The sequence below is a fragment of the Ambystoma mexicanum genome, chromosome 5p (genome assembly GCF_040938575.1).
Source record: "Ambystoma mexicanum isolate Mex_15411 chromosome 5p, UKY_AmexF1_1, whole genome shotgun sequence".
Classification (NCBI taxonomy): domain Eukaryota; kingdom Metazoa; phylum Chordata; class Amphibia; order Caudata; family Ambystomatidae; genus Ambystoma; species Ambystoma mexicanum.
The window spans coordinates 404,999,894-405,016,096 of NC_090930.1; the positions used below are offsets into that span (position 1 = coordinate 404,999,894).

General features: G+C 50.4%; 1 protein-coding gene across 4 annotated transcripts in view; it reads left to right on the plus strand.

The window, feature by feature from the left end:
• ARHGEF6 (Rac/Cdc42 guanine nucleotide exchange factor 6) overlaps positions 1-16,203 on the plus strand; it is a 3,277,165-nt gene that overhangs the window by 1,736,868 nt on the left and 1,524,094 nt on the right. For all 4 annotated transcript variants that reach the window (XM_069612789.1, XM_069612790.1, XM_069612791.1 and 1 more), the window contains one exon: positions 1,524-1,583. In XM_069612789.1, the coding sequence (XP_069468890.1) occupies positions 1,524-1,583 (60 nt within the window). The remainder of the gene's footprint in view (positions 1-1,523; positions 1,584-16,203) is intronic.

A 16,203-nucleotide genomic window follows, 5' to 3' on the forward strand; every position in this document is an offset into this window, starting at 1 on the left:
AGGATTCCCAGCCTGACGACGGGGGAATATTCATGAGCATGTGAATGCATGCGAGTCCCATGCTAGAGAACAAGAGTTACAGGTAAGTAACTTAAACCATATTGAGCACACTAAAAAATGAAAATTGCACTTCCATCTAAAGTTGGCAAGGACAGCTAACCAAAATAGCCTTTGCCCAACATCAAGGGCTACCCAGGAGACTGCTTCGAAGCAAAAGAGATCAGAAATTAGAAGGATATTATGAATCATTGTAAAGCAAGACAATATAATGTAAATGAAGGAGGATTGAAATACATCTGAACTGTATACATTAAATCTCGATCGCTAATGGCCCCCTCAATCGCTGTGCTCTTAAGGACATGTATATTTGTTTTTCTAGTTAAAACTCTGCGTGTGCTTGACTGATTTTCTTTCGATTAATCAGCTTCGAAAAGAAGTAAGAACGATAAAAGGGGCGTGTTATTGTATCTCATAGTAGGTGAACATTTGGATGGATTCAGATGTGCAGACAGACGAAATGCAATGAGATGTTTCTGATGATTAACAACAAGCAACAATTTGTTTTAGTTTCAATTGTTATATTTACTTTCATTGTATTACTTGATGTAAGTACCGGTGTTGTACAATTGTAAGCAGCGCTCCAGATAAGATTTGGAAATGGGAGTATTTTACTCCCTATTTTTTCAAGTTAGGAGTACAATGATTTTTAAGGGAGTAAAAATGTAAGTGCAGTTCCCAATGAGAGTATTTCATAAGCGAGTAAATATGCTTTAACTGAAAAACTGAAATGTTTTTGTAATAATTATTGCTTTGCACCTAGTTATTCATGCACATTAAAATAAACAAGTTTACTTCTTCTGATCAGGTAGTTATAATAGTAGTTTCTTCCTGTGATGCTACATGCATGACTTGTCCAAACCTATCCATGGAGCTGTGATGCTAAAAGCAGGGGCACAGGATTCTACTTGTCTTATTCCTATTTTGTGTTGGAGGTATTTTTACTCCCTCATTTTTATTTTTTGGGAGTATTTGCCTATTTGTAAGGAGTACAAGTGGCTGATACACCTCTTATCTATAGGGCTGATATAGTATATGTTGTAAATATTTACATTGCATGTGCAACTGCTTCGAAATAGAAAACCTGGGTTTTATTTTTTTGAAGCTGTGTACAAGAAAATGTATCAAGTATATAAAAAGAAAGTGTGCTTTGTTAGGAAATAATCTTGTGTCTTTTACTCTTTTAATCTGTGTTTTAACCTTATCCATGTATCTCTGCTGTAAATTCCATGAGATCTTTTCCACGGTTCTATAATACTTTCTTCTTCTACAATTATATGGCACAACTGATATCAGACTATTTTGTAGTTGTAAATATATCAGTGTAAGTAATCATTGGAATGAAATGTATAGCTCATATGTTGATCATACTCCAGCACAGAAAATACTTGTATGGTATGTTACTTATTGTATTTGGTAGCAATTACTATTGATAAGTAACTATGACATGTACTTTTTTTTAACAGGATGCTCATCCAGATTACCACCATGTTCTGAAAGCAATTACTGCCTTTAAGTCTCTTGTGGTAAGCCATGCTCATATTCTTATTAGTAAATAGGATTGTGATGCTGTTCTATGTAAAAAAAAATGTATATTTTATTTTATTTTCTTTATTCACTCATGATAACAGTTTTGAAACACATTACAACCTGTACTGTTCTGGTGCTGTTATTTCCACAGTTTGTACCATTGTGCCCTCTGGTTTATTATCATAAGTCTTTAGTGATCCTGAGGATTTGTATATTATTGTTAATAACATATCACGTTAACCCATTAACATCTCATAATCCCCCCGCCCCCCCGCCCGTAATCCCAACATGTATGGTATCATTATTATTGTTCTGCTTTTCCAGGTTTGCGATTCCTTTCCAAATAGGGGGTTCCCCTTAGTTCTTTCTTGCAAAGTCAAATCATGTGTACATTCTTAAGTAAAACGGAAGAGGGGGCCCTAGGATTTGAACCGTCCTTGCAAAGCTCTGTCTATTATTGTGATACCTAATTTGTTGGTGCAAGGTCACAGGGTGTGTTTTGAAGTGAGGCCCACACCTCCTTTGGTACAATAGTTTTTTTTTTCTGGATACCTCACAGTTTGTTGTTTTTGAAAAAGTTGATTTTCAACGCTTTTTGCGTTTAGTGGTAAGTGTTGATTTTATTCATCAATTGTAGTGTGGGCTCATGGTCCCAATTGTGGTCAGCCGACACGTGTTTTGAAATGTTTAAAATTGCACACATATATATATATATACTGCAGTTGTTTTGCTTAGGGTGACATGTGTGACATGTTATATGTGTAAAGGTGCATAGTGCACGGTATGGTGACATTGTGGTGATACGATCAGGTGAGTATGTATAAGAACAATATTTCATTTTTGACATGTCACATTGTGGTATTTGGTACATATGGTTTGATGGTCAATAATGGGGAAGGAGAAAAGGAGAGAGAGAGAGAGAGAGAGAGAGAGAGACAGAAGGAATAGGAGAGTACAGGGTTAGTTGGGTGCAGTTGAACCCGGACTAATGTATGGTACGGAAGGGATTTCCTCTTACCTAATGGTGGCTATGTCTTGGCCCCTGTGGGGTCCTATGTTGATGCTGGATATTTCCTGGATATTTCTCTTGGCCCTCTTCCTGCTCCCACCTGCAAGGCTCAAAACCTCGGAGTCATCTTCGACTCCACACTCTCCTTCTCTCCTCACATCTCTGACATCTCTAAGAAGTCACACTACCAGCTGCACCTCCTCAGAGGTATTCTTCCTTTCCTCTCCTTCCCCCAGAAGCTTACTGTCTCCAGAGACCTGGTTCTCTCTAGGCTGGACTATTGTAACAGCCTCTATCTAAATCTGCCTACCTCTACTCTCCGCCTTCTGCAACTTATCCAGAACAGGACTGCGAGACTTGTCCTTGGCCTCAAGCCCAGGGATCGTATCTCTCCAGGACTGAAATCTCTGCACTGACTCCCAGTGGCTGCGAGGATTAAGTTCAAAACCCTCTGCATTGTCCACAAGGCCTTCTGGGGCCTGGGGCTGCTGCAATACCTTCAACTCTCTCTTCCTAAATATCTTCCTTCTTGAGCTCTTCGCTCATCCGCATTCAACTCCCTCAGGGTCAGTCGCTTCTTCAAGCAACGAGTTGGTGGTAGATCGCTCCCTTTGAAAGGGGCCTCTCCCTGGAACAGCCTTCCTGCCTCCCTTAAACTTGATGATAACCATCTCTAGTTCCGGAAGCACCTCAAAACCTTCCTCTTTGCCTCTGCTTTCTCTCCCCCTCTCCCCTGCTGAATTCCTGGCAGATACTGCACTAGTTACCTGGCCACCCTTTCTGATTCTCGCGCCCAGGCCCCGCCAATTGCCCACCTGCACTGCCTCCCTGGCAACCCCTGCACCTGGGGACTGTTTTCTGTATCTCTACAGTCCCTCTACCAGCACTTATGTCTGCACTTACCTTGCACTTCCCACCAGCTGGCCGTTTTTATTCATCTTATTTATTCTACTATCCCATGTACTGCACTTCGCCTCTCCCTTCCCCCATGCACTTTTCCCTTTCCCCTTCCCCACGCACTTGCACGATCTGAATGACACCTGGCCTAGTAGGATCGCTGTATGTCTTCCCTTTGTTCCCACTCCCTTGCCTCGTCGTGCCTTGAAACACTTGTGTATAGGCGCGTTATAAATGCCATATCATATATCATATCATATAATACAGCTGGGCTCTTGATGGGCCCTGTGGAAAAGAATAACGGGTTTGTTTACCTGGAGGAAGCTCATTTGTGGCTTGCTGGTTGGTGGCATGAGGTAGCCGGGCCCACTGAGTGTGGGAACATTTATTGTATCATTGCATCAAGTTAAGCCTACTGTTCGGGTGTGTCAGAGGAGGAAGGCGGGAATAAATCCCTCATGGAGGGCGGTGGTGATTATCGGGCAGGTAGTCCTGAGTGGGCCCGAGCGGGGTTGTGAGGTGGCAGGGTGCCCTTTCCCTTCCCCGTTTGGGTGTCCAGGGTGTGCCTGGTGAAGCAGATCCCATAATTGGACGTTGTAGCAGCGCTGACTGGGTTCTGTGCTTGTGGAGAGGTAGAAGCGAGCGCCATTAATTATTGAGCCCCTAGTCTCATATGCGGGGCCGGCACTGTGGGGTTGTGCCGCTTGGAGGCATGTGCGAGAGCAGTATGGCATCCCGTGGGAGTCTGGGATGGTCAGCCTGCTATGCGCTGTGAATCAGGGATCCCTGTCTGGGTAAGCGGGCTGATCTGGGCGGGTTGTCCGAATGGGTGGATAAGCAGAGGGTCAAGTGCTGGGTGAGCCGTGTGCCTCGGGAGGAGAACAGTTGTGCGTTGTGCATTTTGAATCCCTTGCCTCGTGTGGGGCTGGCCTGGTCCAACTGTGCCACTGAGGGCAAGTCAGTGAAAGTCAGTGGCTCGTGGGTGCTGAGGGCAGGGGTCTAAGGGCAGGGGGCCAGTGGTCGGAAATGCCCCATCTTGGCTGGGGCTGCCTGATTGTCTATGGGGAGGGGTGAACCCACGCACCATTGTGCTGTGATCCTTGTCTATGTGGACGTGCTGGTCTGGGTGGGCTGATCCGTATGGTTGTGTCGACGGAGGTGTAAGTGATTTCAATCCGGCACGCACCCAAGTCAAAGCCTAGCATGTAGTGCACAACTGAAACCCTTATTTATTTTTGTCTAGAAGTTCAATATTCTGAACGATATAGCACTCATATCACACCCTTCTCCTGGAACCCCCCGGTCACACAGAACCAGGAATCAGGCTGGTTTGCAAAGGTAAATATTTATTTATGTATTTAAAATGTAATCACAATATATTTTAATGGGTAAACAACAATCACCAATGGGGTGACAGAACACTGAATATTGAAGAATATCTTTAATACATTATGAATCAAGTAATGAGCACCAAAAACATATGCAGCACAGCAAAGAATACTTTTGTGTTGGTTCGGATCAGATAGCACTATGGGTAGAGGTTCCCCCTGCAACACCCCTCAACCCCCAATAGGCAATGTAAAGAGATAGGAGGAGAGAGTAGGTATTCAGGAATAGCACAAATCAAACAGAATATCAGTCGCACCTTCCCCCCATAAAACACAAGAGAAAAACGGAATTGACCTTTCAGCTGTCAGAATGGCTTTTTACAATTGTCTTTCGAATTGACTTGGCAAAAACACCAATTATGGTAAAAAATACTGAAATAGTTATAAATTCCTATGGGAGCCACTTTGAACAGTTGCAAACAATCACAAGCAATGATTTAGTCAGCAGAAAACATTTGAAATCTTTAGGTCCACGTCGGAAGCAGTTTAGAGCTATTTCATACATGTAAATCTTTCAGATTTTTAAAATCGTGGCAAACTTTTCATTGCGCGATATCACGGGAGAATCTTCTATCACAAAAACTGAGGGAGTTATAGAGGTTTTAGTAAAGGTTGTTTTTGCGAGATAGGCGCGAGAATGGAAAACAGAAATGCACTTTTGAAAATGACAAATGGGTTTGCTTACACTAGAGGATGACTATGAAAAAGCGAATACCACAAAGGGATCTTACAGTCACTTGATCAGGGTGACCCGCCTGCTAAGGAAACTCGACTTCTTCAGATGAGAAAAGGGTCAGCGCACAGATAGTTCTAACAATACTGGGTCTGAATGAGAGATAGGTTGGGTTACAGATAGGGATGAGACAATGCAAATATACTATTGGTCACAGTTATACTCACAGGATACGTTTTTCAATGGGAACGTCAGTTCTGGTCATGGATTGGGTCTGGCCTAGGAAAGACAGCACATCAGGCACGGTACTGCATCCTCTAGGTCGGTCGCCGTATTGGCACAGGATCTGCCCTCATAGTCTGTGGGTATTTGAATCAGCTAGATGGCGAGTTCCTCGGGCAAGCCTAGTGGTGGCAAGCTAGAGGATTTCAGGATACTGGTTCAAAAGGCCTTCTCACACCACCCAGCACTTCACTGGGTAGAGAGAATACATTTGAGGATTTGGGCCTTGCTGGAAATCAATAGCTCTCTATTGCTGGCAAGAGGTTTTGGCATCTGGATCTGGAAGAATATTAAAGCTGGATGTGGAATGCTGGATCAGAGTGCTTCGCCGGAATCAGGAAAGTGAGTGGATATGTGAGTCCTTATGTGTTGTCAGCTGTCCCTATTTGTGCTATAGAATGACATCACAAAGGGGTTGTGTGGGCTGGCTTAGCTAAACTTGCCCCTGTGAGCTGGGATAGCACCATACTTCATCTCCGCCTTGCAATTTGAGTGATTGGATCTAGGCCAGCTGATGTCACATTTTATGGTTTGCTTTACAACCTTTAGAAACCTCCCTTTAGCCACTGGTCTCACAATCGGATTTGATACTAAATGTACATTTCAAAGTGATTGTGTTCTCTGATGTATTCCTTATCTTGATAGATTAAGTCCAGTTTGCTGGCCTCAGAAATTTTTTTCAGTAGAGGGCGCTGCGCGTCAACCTCCCTCGAGTTGGTGTCCCTCGACAGCCTCCGTATCAGCGCCGACGTCATCATGCGTATAAATAGACTCGCGCAGCGTCCGTTACTCAGTTCCGTTTTTCCGCGCTTCGTGGGCCTCGGAATCGTGTTGCTCAGTTTGTTCTTCAAGTAGATTCTACATATTCCTCAAATATATCTTAAACTTTTCGATGGCTTCCTCATCTGAACTGTCGAGCCCACGGTCCGGCTTCAAAAAGTGTTGAGATTGTGGAAAGAAAATGTCGTTGACGGATCCTCACAGGATCTGTTTGTTGTTCCTGGGATCGGAGCACCATTGTTCAGAATGCGAGGACTGCATGTCCATGACGGCGAAAACCTTGAAGAAGCGTAAGGGGAAGCTCGAAAGAGGCAAGACTCTTAAAACTTCTACTCCTTCGGAAGTTTCCACGGCAGAGTCGAGACTTTAGTCTCCTCGCCGTCACAGGAAACATTCCCGTTCAAGGTCTCGAAGCAGTTCCCATCACTCTTCGAGACCCAAACACTCGAAAAAGAGGCGTCGAAGATCACCCTCTTCTTCGTCTGCTTTCCCGGAAAGGGTCACCTGCCCCACAAAACACAGCTCTCCAGCTAAGTGGGAGGAATTCCGTAAAAAGATGCTTCTCCAGCATGGGGTCTGGCATGGATTCACATGCTCATGAATATTCCCCGTCGTCAGGCTGGGAATCCTCGGTAAAGAAAAAACCAGTATCAGTTTCGTTTCTGATCTGTCTTTCGTAGTAATATCCAATCACTGGTCTCTGCGTCATACTGACCACAGCCAATGACTGCCCTCTACCTAAGCACCGCCTCTGGCAGCCATCTTCAGATTTTTACCGCACGTTCATGTGTTGGGATCCTCGTGCTATTGCTCTCGAGCGTTAGTGCTATTTTTTTCACGTTTTTTCTCAAAAACTTCATTTTTTCGGTCAAAAGAGCCTCAAGCTCCACCGACTCTCCATCCGATCAACGGGGACCCGTGTCGGATTCGTCTGCACCCCTCAAGGGTGAAGATTTCGTCGAGCTATGCTTTTGGAGGACTCCAGAAGTTTCTCAGGCCCGGACATGGCCCAGGAGAAGGGATGCTCGACGCCCGGAAAGCTGTTCAGGGTCTGCCCTGGATGCCAGCTGCAGAACGTCTTTAAGGAGGACGAACACTCCTTTTGTCTCTACTGCTTACATGAGGACAAGACGCACGTGGAGAAGGACTGTGCGTTTTGCGGCAACATTTCGGAGCGGACCATGAAGGACCGCCATCAACGTCTCGCCAACTGGCTGGAAGGGAAGAGCCCGTCAGGCGAGAAGAAGAGGAAGAAATCCGAGCGGTCTTCTAAGACCTTTGAGGACGCCCCGGCGACGGGGGTCCAACACAAGGCAAAGCACCGCGAGTCCGCTGGCACCGGGAGCGCCGAACGGTCGGGCTCTACGGGCGCCAGGCAGGGCGCGCCCTCCCCGGCACCATCAACCACGAGCCAACGCTCTGGGTCGGGTAAGAGGAAGGCCGAGCACCCGGCGAAGCTCCTGGAGAGGCCCCGGTCGAGCTCGAAGGCCCCATCGGAGGGGAGCGAGGCAGTGTCCCCCCCCTCAAGGATAAGGCGGTGAGCGCACCTAAGGTGGTGAAGGCCTTAATCCATCCGGCCAAGCCCTCTATCGAAACTGTCGCGGCGGCCCTGGCTCGCCTGTGGGGGCTACACCAGTGGTGGCGACCTCGGGGCTCAGAGTCTCCCTGCCACCTCGGAGGGAGTCCTCTTTTGTGCCCATCGATAGGGCCCCCGTGAAATCCCCCGTGGGGAAGAAAAAGGGGGGGCAGGGCGTCGTCGTAGATTCGGCCTCAACCTCGGAGGAGGAGCTGGTCGAAGTCTTAAGCCACGGCCTCGGCGTGGAAGAAGACCGGCCCGTCGGGATGGATCCCGACGCAGGTGACGACGACATCATCGAGGGTACCGACGGTGCCCCTGATCGCCCGTCAGATTCCCCTCTGCCAGCTCCGCGAGACAACTCGGCGGCCATTTTGTTGGCTATACAGTCCTTATGCTCAGAGATAAGGACGAGACTACCGTTGCCGACGGAACCTCTCCCGTCGGGGGACCCAGAACCGGGACCTTCTGGTGTTCCCCCTACCAAGAAAAGAAGGATCCACCCTCCACCTCCTTTTCAGCCATCGCGCCCCTTCCAGCCCTCCTCCCCGTCCACCCGAGGGGATGATACGGGGACTGACACGGCAGCGACGGGTACGGACGACGAGGTATACGACGAGGATGTAGCGTCGTCGCCTCCCACCAGGGCTTCTCCGCCCGACGAGATTGGATCGTTCCACTCCATGATCACCAGGGCATCCGAGCTTTTCCAACTCTGCCCTGAGGAGAAGAAGAAGGAAGGTTTCCTTTATCAGCGGCGCGAGGCCAAGAGGAAGACGGTCCTCTCAGTGCCTCTATTGGACGACATTTGGGATGAGGGCCTCACCCTCCTCAAGAACCCTTCCACGACTGGTACGAGAAGTAGTACCGGGTCCCGGACACGGCCCCCCTGTGCCTCCGGGCGCAGCCTACCCCGGACTCCGTCGTCTCCGCGGCGGCCAGGAAAAAAGCGGGGGGGGGGTGCGGCCTCCACATCGACTTCCCCACCGGACGGCGAGGGAAAGAAATTGGACGCTATGGGACGCAGAGTCATCTCGTCTGCGGCGACGACGATTAAAGCGGCCAACGCCTTGGCTATCGTGGCCCGCTACGACAGGGAGCTCTGGTACAAACTGGCTCCCCTACTGGACTTCTTGCCGGACGACAAGAGGGCAGAGGCCCTGGAGATCCTGCAGGAAGGTGAGGTGGCTTCGGACCACGCCATTACCGTTGCGACGGACATCGCCGACACTGGGTTCCGCCAGTTGGGCAACGGCGTTTGCCTTAGGCGGCGTGGATGGCTCAAGGCTACGGACTTCCGTCAAGACGTTCAGACCAGAGTCCTGGACATGCCCTTCGATGGGAACAACCTGTTTGGGAAAACAGTGGACGATTCCCTTCAGGCCATTAAAGCGGACACCGAGACGGCCCGGGCCCTTGGAGTTCTGCAACAACGACGGACGCCCTTTCGGAGCAGCGGAGGCAAGGGCGCCTCCAAAAGTTCAGGCGGCGGTTTCTCCACCTACCGTCAAGCGGCCCGCTCGTCGGCTCAGGAGGCCTACAGAGGACGAGGCAAGTCTGGCGGACCCCGCCGTCGTCGCCAAGGAGGTCAAGGCGGCAAAGCCTCGTCGAAGCAGGATTGAACCGACCGTGGGGTCGGGCCCCCACCGAAGCACCCCGGTGGGAGGCCGGCTGGCGAGCTTCGTCAGCGTGTAGGAGTCCATCTCCACCGACCGTTGGGTGCTGGACGCCTTGGCCTGGGGCCACGCGCTCGAGTTTCAAAGAAGGTGTCCGCGCGTCCCCCCCGTGGCCAGGAAAGAACTTCACGTCCCTCAACTTCTCCTGGAGGTAAAGGCGATGCTGCGGAAGGGCGCCATCGAACTCGTCCCAAAGAGACTTCGGGGCTCCGGAGTTTACTCGAGATACTTCCTCGTGAAGAAGACGACGGGGGGATGGCGCCCCATCCTGGACCTGCGACGTCTGAACAAGTTCATCAAGGCGCAAAAGTTCCGGATGGTCACCCTCCAGCACGTCCTGGGTCAGCTGGAGGAAGGAGACTTCCTGTCGTCGTTGGATTTGGAGGATGCCTACTTCCATATTCCCATCCTAAAGGGGCACCGAAAATTCCTCAGGTTTGTGGTCTAAGGGCGTCACTACCAGTTCAAAGCCCTCCCCTTCGGACTACGGTCGGCCCCCAGGGTATTCACCAAGTGCCTTGCACCGGTGGCGGCGCAGCTGCGCCGCGAGGGGATCCACGTCTACCCCTACCTGGACGACTGGCTCATCCGAGCCAAGACGAGGGAGCTCGCCCTGGATCACACGGCAAGGACCGTCCGACTTCTCACGGACCTGGGATTCTCCGTGAACTACGCCAAGTCTCACCTTGTACCCGCGCAAAACGCACTGTTTCTGGGAGCGAAGCTCGACACAGTGTCTCTTCTGGCCTCCCCGTCGGAGGAAAGGACCAGGTCCATCCTGGGCAAGGTACAGCGGATGTTGGTTTCCGACGCGGCCAAGGTGAGGTCCATCAAGTCCCTCCTCGGAATGATGTCTTCCTGCATCTACCTCATTCCCATGTGCAGGCTCCGGATGCGCCCGTTGCAGGAGTTCCTGGACGCGCGCTGGATCCAAACGACGGGCAGCTTCGAGGAGAGGATCACACTCGACGAGAGTTTCCGTCGAGCGGTCCAGTGGTGGGGCAACCGCACGCATCTGACGGCGGGCATGGACTTCCAGACCCCAGACCACCAGGAGACAGTGACCACCGATGCCTCCCTGGAAGGGTGGGGAGCGCACACCGAAAATCTGCACGCGAGAGGCCTTTGGCTCCCGACGGAGAAGTCCCTCCATATCAACGTCCTGGAGCTCCGTGCAGTGTTCTGGGCCCTCAGGTCCTTCCTTCCGTCCCTCAAGGGCAAGGTGGTGAGGATCTTCACCGACAACACCACCACCATGTTTTACATCAGGAAACAGGGCGGAACCAGGTCCCCAGCGCTGTCCAAGGAGGCGCAGGACCTGTGGCATCGGGCCGTCGCCCAAAGGATGTTTCTGGTGCCGTTTCATCTGGCAGGGATAAAAAACACCATCGCCGACACACTCAGCAGGGAGCTGCGCTCGTGCCACGAGTGGGAACTACGGCAGGATCTAGTGGATCGCCTCTTCCGACGGTGGGGCACACCCCAGATCGACCTGTTCGCGACGGCGACGAACTCCAAGTGCCGGAGGTTCGCCAGCAGGTTTCCCCAGGCGAGGAGCATGGGCGATGCCTTCTCGTTCCCCTGGGAGGGCCTGTTCCTCTACGCGTTCCCTCCTTTGCCACTGCTAATCCGGCTCGTCAACCAGCTCAAGAGGTCACGGTGCAGGATGATCCTCGTCGCACCTGCGTGGCCGAGGCAGATATGGTTCCCGGACCTTCTGGACTTGTCAGCGTCCCCGCCAATCAAGCTGCCGGTGGACGCGGATCTTCTCTCCAGGGAAGGAGGCGCCATCCTCCACCACGACCCGAAATCGCTGAACTTGCAGGCCTGGCTCCTGCAGCGCTAGAGTTTGGAGGATACGACATACCGGCCGACTGCAGAGAGGTTCTTGCAAAGGCCAGGGCGTCCTCGACTCTTAAATGCTACGGACACAAATGGAAGAGGTTCTCTGTCTGGTGCCACGCACAGAAGATTAACCCTCTACGGATTACGGCTCCCCAGGTACTGCCGTACCTGCTGACGCTGGCCAAAGCTGGACTGGCACACGCGTCCATCAAGATTCATCTTGCTGCGATCTCCCGATACACCAGAACCACGGGCCGGACGTCCTTGTGGTCTCATCGTCTGGTGAAAGAGTTCATGAAGGGACTGTTCAGATCGTTCCCGCCGGTGAAGGCTCCGGCCCCGGCGTGGGAGCTCAACGTGGTGCTGACCAAGCTCATGGGACCTCCGTTCGAGCCTCTGCACTCGGCCCCGTTGAAGTTTCTGTCGTGGAAAGCAGCGTTTCTTGTGGCCATCACCTCCGCACGACGGGTGGGAGAGATCCAGGCCCTTTCATGCAAGGCCCCGTACTTGACTTTTCACGACACGAGGGTAGTGCTCAGGACGCACCCCTCCTTCATGCCCAAGGTACCGTCGGACTTCCATCTCAACGAACCCTTGGTGTTGCCTGTGTTCTTCCCGTCGCCTTCGTCGCCGGCTGAGAGGACTTTGCACTCGCTGGATGTGGCTAGAGCGCTGAAGTTCTACGTGGACCGCACGAAGTGTTTTCGGAAGACGTCACAACTCTTTGTGAACTTTGGACCTGTCAATCAGGGGAAGGCTCTCTCGAAGGCTTCCATTTCCAGATGGCTCTCCGGCTGTATCATGTACTGTCATCGGTTGGCAAACCGACCGCTGCCTGGCCGTCCGAGAGCCCATTCCACCAGAGCGATCGCAGCTACCACGGCGTTCCTTTCTGGTGTGCCCCTGCTGGACATATGCAGGGCTGCTACGTGGAGGTCGACGCACACCTTCACGAAATTCTACTGCGTCGATCGGGATTCCAGGGAGGAGTCCAGGGTCGGCCAAGCAGTGCTGCGCAACCTGTTCGCCTGAGGTGAGCCTGGTGAGGAGGTAAGATGCTTAATGTTGAGTTGGATGTACTGCTTAATGTTGAGCCTTTGCCACCTCCCGTGGTTGTGCATGTGTGTACTGCTATGTATTCTTTATTCATGAGCATGTGAATCCATGCCAGACCCCATGCTGGAGAAGGAACAAGTTACTTACCTGTAACTGTTGTTCTCCAGCATGGGTCTGGCATGGATTCACATGCGAACCCTCCCGCCTACCCCTCTGCGGCTCTTCACTTGGTCATACTGCCACTTCACGTGCTTCCAAATCTGAAGATGGCTGCCAGAGGCGGTGCTTAAGTAGAGGGCAGTCATTGGCTGTGGTCAGTATGACGCAGAGACCAGTGATTGGATATTACTACGAAAGACAGATCAGAAACGAAACTGATACTGGTTTTTTCTTTACCGAGGATTCCCAGCCTGACGACGGGGAATATTCATGAGCATGTGAATCCATGCCAGACCCATGCTGGAGAACAACAGTTACAGGTAAGTAACTTGTTCCTTAGCGTCTTCGGGAAAGCGGCCTCGACCCCCTCGGAGACGGCTAAAGGTGATACCCTGGGTGAAAGGCCCGATAAATCGAAACGCGCAAGTCGTTGCACCCGGCTAAAAAAACTGCCCGAGAGCGTCATGAACCCTCGAGCAAAGGCAGTAAGACCGCGTCATCGACGCCATCGTCGAAGGGCCCATCGACGCATAGATCGGTCGAATCGACGCCATCTTTGACGGCGATGTCGATGCCGATAAAGGACAAACCTACGGCTGTCACTACTTTGCAGTCAGTAGTCATACCGAGGGTTTCCACCATGACCTCGAGAATGTCGTCGATAACCTCGACGACTCAAAGTAGGAGTCCGATCCTCTCGAGTTCTTCGAGGTCTCTTCATACCTTTTCGACGCCTTTTTCGGTTTCTTCGAAGCCCTTGACTTCCGCGACGACGTCGACGTTTTCTCAAACGGTTACTACGAGCTTGGCCCCTTCTGCTTTAGAAATGGGTTTTAAGCCATTTCCAAGGTCAGATTATTTCAGGGCCTTGTCCTCTATTTATGAGGAAGGTGAGGATTCTGATCAGGAAAGACCTTTTGGGTTGCAGAGGACTACAACACCTGTACAAGAGGGATTTATCTCTGAAGAAAATAGGTTGAAGGACCTTCAAGAATCCTTGCATGATGCAAGTGGGTAGGATACTTGCCCAGAAGTAGAATTTGCCAAACCAGACCCAGGGGAACAGGCTGAGACCCCTCATTGAACTTTAATGGCCAGAATAATAGAATTCAAGGGTTGGTCTACACCTTCACTTGCTTTTCAACAAGATGATTTTACAGACATTTTAATTAAAGGCCCACAGGAAGATCCTGTGGTTCCATTTCATACTGCATTGCAAAGGAAAATATCGGCCAACTGGGAAACTCCTGAGGTTATCCCGGCAGTTAACAAAAAACTATCTGCCAAATATAGGGTATCTGCTTCTGACCCTGAATATTTGTCCAAACATCCAACTCCAGAGAGTCTAGTTGTTCAAGCAGCAACTTCATCGAACAGTAGATCTGCATACCCTACTGTTCCACAAGACAGGGATGATAAGACATTTGATGCTATGTCAAAAAAGGTCTTTTCTGCATGTAGCATGTTGCTTAAATCCTTTAATGCTACTTGTACGCTCACAAGATTCAGCCATACACTTTGGGAGTGTGCTTCATCAGCGGCTGACTGCCTCCCAGAAGGAGAAGAAAGGGAAGCTTTTCTGAACACTATTAAAGATGGTAAAGACGCAATGTGCAAATCCCTTCAAACTGGCATTGATTCTACTGACAGTATCAGCAAGGCCATGGCGGCAAGTACTACAATCTGCAGATTTGCATGGTTGCGAAAGTCTGGTTTTGCTCCAGATGTACAGGCCAGACTTTTGAATATGCCCTTTGACAGCTCTTCTTTATTTGGTAAGAAGGCTGATGACAGCCTAGAGAAGTTACAAACATCCAAGGCAGCAGCAAAATCCCTTGGAGCTGCAATCCGTCAAACTCCCTATCGCCCCTCAGGAACTTCTTGGAGAGGTAGGTCCTTTAGTTTTTATTCCGCATTCGGAAAAGGCAGAGAACAGTCGGCTCAAAGAGGCCAAAAGAAATTCACCCGAGGTGGATGGGTTAAAAGTACAAAAGCCGCAGCAGGTGCCTCTTTACCCTCGGCATCTGCATCAGCTGCCTCTGAGCCACTCTGAGGACTCTCCTTACAAGACACCCGTAGGGGGCAGGTTAACTCAACATCTGACAGAATGGCAGCCTATTACGTCAGATGCTTGGGCATTGGCGACAGTTTCCCAAGGTTACTGCCTGCCTTTTCTATGCACCCCTCAGTCATCCACCGGGGAACAACTCTTCGAAGGTTCCAGATCCGCTCCTTTTGCAGGAGATTCTAGACCTGCTGGAGAAAGGTGCCATAGAACCGGTACCTGTAGCGGAGAGGAACAAGAGTTGGTACTCCACCCTACTTCTTGATACCGAAGAAGGACGGAGGACTGAGACCTATCTTGGACTTACGAGAATTGAACAAGTTCCTCAGGAAGGACAAGTTCAAGATGGTAAATCTCTCTCAGATCTTTCAGGCCCTCCAGCTTCAGGACTGGCTGGTATCTCTGGACCTTCAGGATGCTTATTTCCATGTGCCAATCCATCTCAAACACAGGAAATACCGGAGGTTCGCAATTGGCAACTCTCATTATCAACTTCGAGTTCTGCCATTTGGGCTGACCTCCGCCAGAGGGTCTTCACCAAGCTAATGTCGGTAGTGGCTGCAAGTCTAAAGAGGGAAGGGATTCACGTCTACCCCTACCTAGACGATTGGTTGATCAGAGCTGTATCTTCGGAACAAGCTCAGATTCAGCTAGATTATGTCTGCCACTTCCTTCACAAACTGGGGTTCTCCCTCAATTTAAAGAAGTCACAGATGGTACCATCACAGACTCCAGTTCATCGGAGCAGTCCTGGACACTTCCCTGGGGAAAACATCACCACCAGAGGTGAGGGCTCAAGATATTCTGCAGATGGTCACCAAGTTACAAAATGCCCAACGTCTCCCAGCCTTCGACTTTTTGAGGTTGCTAAGCCTCATGGCATCCTGCATCTTCCTTGTGCCAGAGGCTCGCCTAAGAATGAGATCTCTCCAGTGAGCACTAAGAACTCGGTGGTCGCAATTCTCAGGAAGAATGACAGACTTCCTTCAGGTTCCGGGCAAAGTGGCTCGAGACCTTCAGTGGTGGGCCTGTCGGGAGAACATTTTTTTTTTAAAAACTTTATTTTTGGTATTTAATTCACGATACAACTTTACACCCACATTAGGGTGGACTTAAACTTTGCGTCTGGACCCAGAACCCTCCCATTGCCCCCTCCCCCCCACCCCCCCCCCTTAGCTCCGTCCCTCTGAACCAGTGTCCTCTTTATTTG